The following is a 10,739-nucleotide window of genomic DNA, read 5'->3' as shown; positions in this document are numbered from 1 at the left end:
CCAGCCGCCTAGCGCAGGCCTGGTACAGTGACTTGACCACCGCGGGGCGGGAAGGGAGGGGTGGGTCAGCGCGAGGCCGCAGACCTCGGCCAAGGCCTGGGCTCCGTGGCCAGCCAGACTTGGTTTCCAATTTCACCACCACCAAGCCTCCAACTACTGGCTGCCTCAGTTTCCCCATCTGTAAACCGGGATAAGAATGCTGCCTGCCTGACAGTGGTGTTGAGATGATTCTGTAACCATGAAGCAGGCTGTCCCTCGTGCAGCCAGGCCCATAGATGGGACAGGGTCTTTCTGGGTGGCAATTGTACAGATCTGGGCTCTGGGCAAGGGCTTAACAAATGTCACTATTATTCCCCATGAACACACATGACATTGTCATTTGTGTGTTGCCTTCCCCACTAGAATGTCAGCTCCACAAGGGCAGGACTTTGCATGGGTCGTCACTGCTGTCTGTTGCACCCAACTAGTTCTCAGTGTCGTCATCAACAATTAGGTCGAGTATGCACCTGGGACCCAGCCCCCAGGGACCACACCACACAGGCTGTTTACAAAAATCATTTTAAATTAGAAAAGACAAGAAGCATCAGTGCACACAGACGAGAACAGAGGAACAGAGGGCCCAGCCCCGTGCACAATGTGGTCGCCTCACAGCCAAGTGGGCAGTGGGAGAGACTGTCAGGAAGGCACAGGTAGCTGAGGCCAGGGTCCTGGTTCCTCTGGGAGTGGCTCCAGGCCCTGTGAGCTCAGAGGTCAGTCTTCCGGAAACTTGCCCTGTTCAAGGAGTTCCTGGGGGAGGGAGGAATGAAGTAGATCAACACGGCCACATGGTTCCCAACTCCATAATGCTCTCCAGCCATCACCTCCTCCTCTTACTCCCACTCCTTTCCTTCCCCTCCTCCTCCTCCCCCTAAGATCCTTCTATGGTCATCCTGGCCCCTTTAACATTGGTTCTGATCCAGCCGTGGAACTGGAGATTCCTTCATAGAATCCACCACTGGAGATATGAATCATACCCATTTGACAGATGTGGAAACGGAGGCTCAGAAAAATGAAGTCACATGCCTGAGAAATAACCTAGCCAGGATCAGAAATGGTGGCTCAGAGCTTGAATATTATGTACATGTGCAAGTGTTCACATGCATGTGCAAAGCCCCGAGCACCCGTGTTGATGGGCACACGTATGGTAGCCCCCACACTCTGCTGGGCTTTGCCTGCCCCATCTCACCCTCTCTGGGGTGGCGGGGGACTTGGGTTAGGCACCTGAGGCCGGCTGTGTTTGGTGCCAGCAGCTGGGGCAGGCGCTGGGTGAGCAAAGGCTGCAGAGCCTCCCGCAGGCGGGAATAGTTGCGCTCCAATTCCCGATGGTACTCCTTCTGGTCCGGCCCAATCAGGGCTTTGTTCTTCCGCAGCGCATCCTCACACCTGAGGATCAGATGGCTCAGTGGTAAAGAATCTGCCTGCCAATGCAGGGGACCTGGGTTCGATCCCTGGTCTGGGAAGATTCCACGTGCTGTGGAGCAACTAAGCCCAGGTGCCACAGCTACTGAAGTCCACGCACTGTAGAGCGGCACACCGCGATGACTGAGTCCACGTGCTGCTACTAATGAAGCCAGTGGGCCCTGAAGCCTATGCTCCACAACGAGAAGCCCACACACCACAAGAGCAAACCCCACTTGCCACAACTAGAGAAAGCCTGTGTGCAGCAATGAAGACCGAGTGCAACCAAAAGAAAAAAAGATAAAAAAATGAGAGGTGAGGAGGCCATGAACTGGGGTCAAGCATGCACAGTAACAATGGGGGTCTGATAGGTGGATATATTGCTGTTCAGTCACTCGGTCGTGTCTGACTCTCTGCAACCCCATGGATTGCAGCATGCCAAGCTCCCCTATCCTTCACTATCTCCTGGAGCTTGCTCAAACTCATGTCCACTGAGTCACTGATGGTGGACATGACTTAATGGAAATCAGAGAGGCCATAAAGGGGGGCCAGGTTGATAGACTGGCTGTACTGGGGAGTCAGGTAGGCAAAGTCATAATGGGGGGTGGTTAGAGGGGCCCTGTCTGGGGATGGGGTCAGGCCTACTTTTTGCAGAAGTCTTTGAAACAGAGCCGCAGCTTGTTGTGATGCCTAAAGAGCTTGGGGTCTTCTGGGATCTCAGCCAGAAACACCTGGGCTACCTCCAGAGGTCCCTGTGGGGTGACAGGGGCTCATGAGGCCATTTGCACACCACCACCCCCTGCCCCCGCTGGGGCTTTGGGCAGCCTGCTTCCCCCGCCAGCCGTGCCTGGTTCACAGTGGGCCCCACAGAGCCCTGCAGCACCATCTGCAGCATCTTGGCATCAGGAGGGTCCTGCTCAGTGGCGAAGGCCAGCTCCCGAGTCTTCTTTTGCATGTCCTCGATGGCCACCTCCACCGGCGTCAGCACCGTCTGTGGGGTAAGGATGGGCATGTGCCGCTGGCTGGGGCCTGGAGATGCCTTGACCCAAACCAGCCCGCGGCAGCTTGGATCTTGGCTGGGGGTTCATAGGGATCCAAGAAGCTTTGTAAGGAACTGGGTCTGGGGGCTCCTGCCTGCCTGGGTCTGGCAGGGTGAGGGTCAAGGTTCAGTTGCTTTTGGTGTGCTGCTGCTAACTCTGGCCTGGTTCTAGTCCAGACTTGGGTCAGCGAGGTCTGAAGGGAGAGGTTTAAGTCTGCCGACTAGGGCCTGGAGGTTGGAATTTGGGGGTTCCCTGCCTCCCTTAGTCTGGGGTCTCTTCACCTCCCCACTCCCTGGGCCGTCCCTGACCACCCACCTCCTCCCGGTGGCAAACACGGATTCGGGTCTTGATGTAGGGGAAGGCGTGGGCCGTGCTCAGCAGTGTCTTGCGCTTATGCTGCTCCGGCAGTTCGCCGTGAGCACGCCCGTCCGGCGTGAAGGGTGTGCAAAACAGGAAGGTTCGCAGCCCATAGTTGCGGTCGAAGTAGGTCACCCGGTCCTTGAGCTCATAGGTGTCAAAGTGTGGCTCCACGTATGTGATCTGGATGTAGGCCTGGGGCGTGGGGCCCAGGGGTAAAGGTTTCAGCCCCATTACACACAGTTGGGGCTTGCCAGCCTCCTGCAGGGGCCCCATCCCTCCAGAACGGGGGTTGAGCCTCCCTGGGTCTGTGGGCTTTGGGTTTCAGGGATTTGGGTTCTCAGGTCTCCCTATGTCTCATCTGGGGCTTTTCTGGTGGCTCAGACAGTAAAGAATCTGCCTGCAATGCAGGAGACCAGGGCTCAATCCCTGGGTTGGGAAGATCCCCTGGAGAAGGAAATGGCTACCCACTCCAGTATTCTTGCCTGGAGAATCCCATGGACAGAGGAGCTTGGTGGGCTATAGTCCATGGAGTTGCAAAGAGTCAGACATGACTGGGCGACTAACACTTTCACATCTCATCCGGATGTATGGGAATCCCTGAGGAACAGGATTTTGGGGTTCCTGAGAGAGACAAGCTTTGGAGTTTTCCTAGAGAAACAGGATTTGAGGGGCCACAGGATGTGGTACATGGAGTCTCTGAATATAGGATTTGGAAGACCCTGGGGGGATGGTTGGAAGCCCTCACCTTCTGCGGGTCCAGCTTGGTCTTGTCCACAGGGTTAGAATCTTTGATGATCTCGACTACATCCTCCCCGAACCTCTCCGTGTAGAACTCCTGGGGACACGGGGCTGATTCAGGGCCACACGGCTGCAGCCCCCACCCAGCCCCAGGGCGGCCCAGTGCCCTGCCCACCCCCCACCACCAGGACGTGCCTCCAGCCGGTGTGAGATCTCAGCCAGCTTTGTGATGGATGGCTCCTTGTATACGAACTCCTGTTCATCCAGGTCACCAAAGCGGGCGCCGTAGAAGCCCACACGGAAATATGTTCCAAACACGCGCTGGGGCTGTGGGAGAGCTGCTATTGACCGGGAGGCCCCTACCCTAGAGATACGTGTCCTCCAGCCCCATGTGCAGAAGACGGGGGGATGGATGGAGGACTGGGAGAACCCCAAGAACATCACATCACAGGCAGAGATGTGGACCTGGCCGACTGTCCACTGCCCACACCCTCACTCTTTCTCCCCAGCTTATCTGCTGCCCCCTCAATCTTTATTCTCATTGAACATAAACCCTGAGTTTCTGATTCTCCCTCTCGCCCCATGCACTTCTTCAGAGTATGGATCTCAATACGCAATGAGGAACAGGGCTCTATTGCTCACAACTCGCTTCTCAATGTCTGTGGGGCTGGGTATATAGTTGTTGTTTAGTTGCTAAGTCATGTCCGACTCCCTGCAACCCCATAGACTGCAGCCTGCCAGGCTCTCTGTCCATGAGATTTCCCAAGCAAGAATACTGGAGTGGGTAGCCTTTTCCTTCTCCAGGGGATCTTCCCAACCAAGAGATTGAACTCCTGTCTCCTGCCTTGGCAGGCAGATTCTTTACCACTGTGCCACCTGGGAGCCCCGGGTATACAGTAGGTGCTCAATAAATGCACACGTGGCTGAAGGAAGTCATGGCTGTCTCTTGCTCTGGGACAGAGGCTCTGGTTCCCTTGTTCCAGGGCATCCCCTCCCCTCCCTGATCTAAGTTTGGAAAGAGGGACTCCCCCTCCTCCCACCCTAGGTAGATGACCCACCACCAGGAAGGACAGGGGTGGCTCATGTTCACTCACCAAAGCGGATCCAGGTAGGGTAGGGTGGGCACCAGGAGAGGGAGGTGGGAGCCAGGGGCAGAGAGACAAAGTCATTGCAGAGGTCAGAGGACAGAACCCCCAACCCCCAGGGTCCTAGTTATGCAGCCTGATGACAATCATTCTGTGGCTAGGGAGATCCGGGGAGGGAGGAGACCCGCCTGCCCTGCCCGGCCCCCACCCAGCCCTCCCGCCTTGGCTCTGGGTTCCTGCCATCTTTGGCCAGAAAATTCTCCCCAAACTAGGAGATGCCTAAAAATAGACCCAAGTAGGGGAGAGGCAGAGAGGGGGAACATGAAATGGCAAATGAGCAGAGATCCTGGGGGAAGTTGAGGAGACAGGGAGACATAAGAGACCCAGAGACACACACAGAGTGAGCTAGCAAGGAGACAGACAGGGAGAGATGGATGGGAAGAGACCAAGAGATAGAGACAAAAAGAAACAGAGACAGAGGGCGGGAGCGGGAGGCCCCCCTTTCAGGCAGTGACCAAGCTGGCCCTGCCCAAGGGAGGGGTGTCACTGGAGAGCTCCCAGCTGGGTGAGTCACAAACTGCCCTGGAGATCTGGGGCAGGGAGGGGGACCTGGGGGGAAGTAGTGGGGGTGCGTCATTGGTCATCGCCCACTGAGCCCCTGTGGCCAGGCAGCCGTGCTCCGCCAGCGCCCCCTGGTGGTCCCCGACCACTGCTGACCAGTTGTCATGGGGGTCCCAGAGACAGGTAGGTGGCCACTCACCTCCCAGCCGGAACTCTGTGGTGGGAGAGAGAAGGGGCAAAGTCAGCTGGGGATGGCAGGGGTCGACAGGGGCTGGGGCTGGGGCTGGGAGGGCTTCCTGGGCCCACCTGGTGCATGATCTTGGTGAAGGCCTCCTGCAGTTTGCCGTGCACAGCAGCTAGCTTCTTGTAGTCGCGGTGGGCTTCCAGGATGGGAATGAGGGTTTTGTAGACCTCGTTCACAGCCTCGTAGAGCCCGCCCTGGGGATGGGGGTGTGGGGATATGTCAGGGTTTCCAGCACCTACCCTGGTCTTCTCTCCTGCTTGTACCAACCACGCTCCTACCCACTCCCCCAGGGTGCCATCTTCTATCACCTTCCAGGAAGCCCACCCTGACTGCATCTGCCCCAGATCGGGTACCAGCCTTTCCACTCAGCCCTTACAGACATCCTCTGTGGTCTCCACCATCCTACTGTGGACCAGGTGCTGTGTACATCTATGCTTTATCCATGTTCCTTCACTGGTAGGAGGAGTCATTTTCTTTTTCCCCATCCCTCAGACAGAAAACTGAACCTGAGACAGGAGGGGCTCCCCAGGACCAGTACCTGGATGTAAGCCCTTCTGGCATGATGCCTAAGGCCTCCACACACGCCTGCTGGCGCATGGTAATAGGCACTCCTGAGTGCCAGCCAGGGCCAACATCAAGCTTGGCACACAACAGGTGTCCCGAGCTATTTGCTGACTGTCTGAGGTCTGTGTCCACCATCGGGCTTATTCCCAAGGCCTTTGTCTCTGAGACTCCAGCAAAGTAATAATAAGAAACACAACATCAAAAAAACCTCGAGGGGCTTCCTTGGTGGCTCAGTAGTAAAGAATCCACCTGCCAATGCAGGAGACATGGGTTTGATTCCTGATCCAGAAAGATCTCACATGATGCAGAGTAACTAAGCCCGTGCACCACAACTATTGAGCCGGTGCTTGGGAAGCCCGCGCACTACAACTAGAGAAGCCGTCAAAATAAGCCAGTGTATCACAACTACAGAATAACCCGTGCAGCAGTGAAGACCCAGAACAACCAAAAAATAAATACAAACAAATAATTTAAAAAAAAAAAAAAAAAGGAAAAAAGAAGGTTCAATGCAAAGAACTGAAACAGGATGGTAAACATAGGTGGTCACTGATTTTGGGTGCTGCGTATGAGGGGTGGTGGGGACACAACTTTCTTTTATGTGTTCTTGAAATTTTTCATAACAGAAAAGAATTTTAGGGACTTTCCCAGTGGTCCAGTGGTTATGACTCCACGCTCTCACTGCAGAGGACCAGGGTTCAATCCCTGGTCAGGGAATTAAGATCCCCAAAGCCTCCAGGTGTGGCCAAAATAAATTTTTTTTAAATGGTCACTGAACATACTCAAGCCTTACTCATATACCAAGAGTTTAGGGGAGAAAGGCAGGAAAGTGGCTTCAGAGGGACCCAAATCTTTCTCCCCCACAAGTCTCCCACCCAGAAAGTGTCCTCGCAGCAGCTCCATCTGGAATCTTCGGGGGCGGGTACGGGGCCCAAGAGCGGAAGTCGCCGCGGCCCCCGGCCCTGGGCCTCACCATGGTGAAGTAGACGGCCGCCTGCTCCAGCAGCCCCACCAGCCCCATCTCCGTGAAGTGCTTCCCGGAACAGAAGCCCTCCTCGTCGGGTGAGAGGATGTCGTCGGAGATGGCGGACTCCTCCAGCACGTTGGACGAGATATTCTGGGGTGGGAGGTGGGCTCAGAGCCTGGTCTTTTCCCCACACGGGCCACACCCCCGCCCGCCACGACCCCCAGCCCCGCCACTCACCTGGAAGGAAACGCAGCCCACAGGCATGTGGCGGCTGTCCTCCAACAGCGCGAGGTACTCGGCCACCAGGGCGGCCGCGTGCACCATGCACTGCGCGGCCTCCGCGTGGTTGCCCAGCTCCGCATGCTTCCCCGCCATGTTCTGCAGCCACGTCAGCCGCAGGTCTGGGGAGCCCTGGTAGCCCCGGGCAATCCTAGAGCCCAGGTGAGGGCGATGGGAGGTGGGAGGAGAGTGGAGACTCACCTCGCCCCTCACTGCTCGCCCCTCCCTTGTCCATCCCCTTCTTCTGTTACCCCAGCCATCTGCCCCAGACAACCTCCCCACCTGAACCTTCATTCACCTCTCCCTCCCCGCACCTGTCTCACCTGTCTCCCCATTCCCCTGCCCATCACTGCCTCCCTTCCTCTATTCACCTGTCTCCTAACTTGTTCCACTCCACACCTGTCCATCCCTGCACAAGTGTTGCTCCCTCACTTGTCCTGCTCGTCACTTTACTCCACCTGGACCCTGAACCATGCCACCTGTCTGCCTGGGGCCCTCCCTTCTGTATGCCCCCTCCCTTCCCTGTCTGCATTACCTGGGCCCCCATCTCCCACTTCCCAGGTTCTTACTAAGTACTCCTCCAAAGCACTTTGCTCTCTTGATCTGTCAGCCCTTCATGGGTTGGCGCCTCACCTGCCTCTCCCACCTGTCTACCTCACCTGTCCTGGCTCTGCTTTGTCACCCTGATCTGTATGTTCCTCTGGTGCCCTTTTCTTTTGCTCATTTACCTGCCTGTACCTTACTTGTGCCCTCACCTGTCGTCTTCCCTCTCCCTTGGTCCTCATCTGTCTGCTCTCCTGGTCCCTCATCACTTGTCCATCCTTACTTGTCTCTCTTATTACCTGTACGCTCACCTGCTCCCTCCCATCGTCTCCTCGCCCCTCGCCTGTCTGTGAATGGCTGACGGTCCCGACCGGCCCTCCTCACCTGTACATGAGGTCAATAAGCATCTCCGGGTCTTCCTGATGCTCCTTCATCTTCACTGTGTCAGTCAGGATCATGTGCAGGTTGAACATCAGGTCCTGGACCTGGAGTGGGGGAAGGGCCGGGAGTGATGTGGCCAAAGTGACGGGGTCGGGGGTCAAGCAGGGCGGGGCAAAGACCCTGGTTGTGGAAGGTGGGGCCGGGCCCCAGGGATCACCTGCTCAGCAAAGGTGCTGTCCCGCAGCCCCACGTCCTCCTCGGCATAGGTGAGGATGGTCTTGAGTGAACGGCGCAGGTGCTCTTCACTGAAGTTCTGTGTTGTTCCCACCAGGGACGACAGCGACATCGTCACTTGCATCTTCACGCGGGCGAAATTCTGGGTGGGCCAGGAGGAAGAGCACGCCTGCCTGTGGGCCTTCTCAGCCTGCTGACCTCACCCGTTTCCCCTTCTGCCTCGCGTCTGTTTGATCCAGACCCCTGCTCAGGACTGCCCTGGTAGTCTAGTGGTTAAGAATCTGCCTGCCCTGCAGGGGACATGGGTTCGATCCCAGTCTGGGAAGACTCCACATGCCACGGGGAAACTAAGCCTGTGCACCACAACTACAGAACCCACGTGCTGCAACCACTAAAGCCCACAGGCCTAGAGCCTGCACACTGCAGTAAGAGAAGCCACCGCAATGAGAAGCCTGCACACCACAACTAGAGAGAGTCCGCGGGCAGGAATATAGCCCAACCTGGCAAAAATGAACAAATACAACTTATTAAAAACATGAGTGAAGAACCCTAATCAATGGCCCTCCCTGGAGCCCTGTGTAGGCCACGGCCCCCGGTCCCCACTTACGTTGCCAATCTCGAAGTTCTGGCGCATGAGGAGGTAGAGGGAGGCGCTGGCATGGGTGCGGATGGTGCTGATGCGGCTGCCGCAGTGGCGCAGGAGCCTCAAGCAGAGGTCGGCACACAGCTCCGTGTCCTCCTCAAATAGCAGCTCTGGGAACTGGCCCCCGCCCCCAAGGTGAAAGAGATACCAGTGAGCCTCTCCCTGTTCTGACTCAAGGTTCCCCATGGGGACTTGGGCGGAAGCACAGGGCTCTTCTGCCTTCTCTGGCCAAACCAGCAAGCTTTGGCATCTGAGCCAGTTTAAGCCCTTGCTGTGTGGCTCCAGGTAACCGACTGCCACTCTGATCCTCAATTCCTCTGCAAACTGTGGCTAAGGGGTGTGTCTGGGCACTCAGCAGGCATGGCTGTCAGAGATACTCACCTTGGATACTAAAGCCCGCTGTGTGGCCAGGCCATGCTGCAGGAAGAGGGCACTCTGGGCGCTGCCCAGGCTGTATAACACGACCTTCAGTACTGCGCCTAGGATGCTCTCCCGGGCCTCTGACAGCATCACCGTCTGGCAGGCCAGAAATCCAGCTCTTAGAGACTGGGGTGGTTATGGAGTCAGGGAGGGAGAGGGATTCTGAAGTCAAAGATCACAAGGCCCGTTGGTGGGGTCTGAGGTCATGGAGATGCTGGATCAAGCCATACCTGCACGATGATCTCCAGTGTATCCAGGACCACCAGGCTTGCCTCGGTTGCCAGGTTCCCGTCTACCAAGGCCTCATGTTCCATTTCATCCTTGGTCCTAGAGGGGAGGGGAGGGGCTGGGGAGGGCCTCTCCTGGCCAGACTCCTCCCCCGACAGCTGGGCGCTTTCCCTTTATCTTCCCTGGGGGCGCAGTTCTCTGGAAATTGATCTAACCCCGGTGAACTATGTCCCGCCTACACCCACTTGTCCACACGGTCCGAGGTTTGTCTCCAGTGTGTGACGCTCTTCCGCCAGCGTACGTTCTCCTGGTTCCCAAATGGGCTCCTCTCTGAGACACACAGGTGGGTGTTCACACATGTGCAAAAACATAAGGACACATGTGACCATGAAAAGATACATACATGGGATCCCTGTGAGGTCAATGGATGATGTGGACGCCTCGGAGTGGACGCAGTTAGACATGAACAGGGAACACAGAAACCCATGTGCCACGTGTACAGAGATAATGTGTGGACTTCTGGGAAAAGTGAGCCAGATAGGCGGGAACGGCTCCCGTCTCGGGGACCCTTGTACAAAGTGTGGGAGGCGTTGAGTGGGGACATGTGTGGGGGTACACCTTCCTCTCACCACGGCTCCGTCGCACCATCTCCTGTCGGGCTCCGATGGTGCCCAAAATAGCTTCCTCCAGTCGGGCCTTCATGTCCAGAGATTTCTTGAATGTGAGGCTGTTGATGCGTTCAAAGGCCTTCTTCCCCTGAGATGGCAGAGAACAGGTTCAAGGTTGACTCTGTCCTTTTCTGTGCGCTAACCTTGTCTGCTTTTTCTGGCCCTATCCCACCAGGAACCTGTGCTCACAAACACAGTCCTCCCCTTTACAGCAAGCTCTCGGCACCTCCCGGATTCTGTTCATGAAGGAAATTTCCCCCTTTTGCTTTGGTTCAGCACGTGCTCATGTGCTCAGTTGCTAAGTCATGTCTGACTCTTTGCAACCCTTTGGACTGTAGCCCACCAGGCTC

The 10,739-nt window shown here is 56.6% G+C and overlaps 1 protein-coding gene across 12 annotated transcripts in view; it reads right to left on the bottom strand.

Annotated features, from left to right (window-relative positions):
• Window positions 1-542: 542 nt before the first annotated feature.
• The window catches only part of DOCK6 (dedicator of cytokinesis 6), a 47,332-nt gene continuing 37,135 nt past the window's right edge, over window positions 543-10,739 (bottom strand). For 4 of the 12 annotated variants that reach the window (XM_044948129.2, XM_045166712.1, XM_045166713.1 and 1 more), the window contains 18 exons: window positions 10,351-10,477; window positions 9,967-10,051; window positions 9,724-9,820; window positions 9,455-9,619; window positions 9,038-9,190; window positions 8,414-8,572; window positions 8,200-8,300; window positions 7,231-7,423; window positions 7,000-7,143; window positions 5,528-5,659; window positions 5,421-5,435; window positions 3,771-3,902; window positions 3,583-3,672; window positions 2,793-3,029; window positions 2,285-2,428; window positions 2,083-2,189; window positions 1,261-1,422; window positions 543-786 (listed from right to left, as the gene is read on the bottom strand). In XM_044948129.2, coding sequence (XP_044804064.2) covers window positions 744-786; window positions 1,261-1,422; window positions 2,083-2,189; window positions 2,285-2,428; window positions 2,793-3,029; window positions 3,583-3,672; window positions 3,771-3,902; window positions 5,421-5,435; window positions 5,528-5,659; window positions 7,000-7,143; window positions 7,231-7,423; window positions 8,200-8,300; window positions 8,414-8,572; window positions 9,038-9,190; window positions 9,455-9,619; window positions 9,724-9,820; window positions 9,967-10,051; window positions 10,351-10,477 — 2,286 coding nt within the window. In that variant the 3' untranslated portion in view covers window positions 543-743. Of the gene's footprint in view, window positions 787-1,260; window positions 1,423-2,082; window positions 2,190-2,284; window positions 2,429-2,792; window positions 3,030-3,582; window positions 3,673-3,770; window positions 3,903-4,754; window positions 5,270-5,420; window positions 5,436-5,527; window positions 5,660-6,999; window positions 7,144-7,230; window positions 7,424-8,199; window positions 8,301-8,413; window positions 8,573-9,037; window positions 9,191-9,454; window positions 9,620-9,723; window positions 9,821-9,966; window positions 10,052-10,350; window positions 10,478-10,739 lie in introns of those variants that run through there. The other 8 variants (XM_025293486.3, XM_044948130.2, XM_044948133.2 and 5 more) reach the window with 6 other exon arrangements.

The sequence above is a fragment of the Bubalus bubalis genome, chromosome 9 (genome assembly GCF_019923935.1).
Source record: "Bubalus bubalis isolate 160015118507 breed Murrah chromosome 9, NDDB_SH_1, whole genome shotgun sequence".
Classification (NCBI taxonomy): domain Eukaryota; kingdom Metazoa; phylum Chordata; class Mammalia; order Artiodactyla; family Bovidae; genus Bubalus; species Bubalus bubalis.
This window is presented reverse-complemented; position numbering and strand designations above follow the sequence as displayed.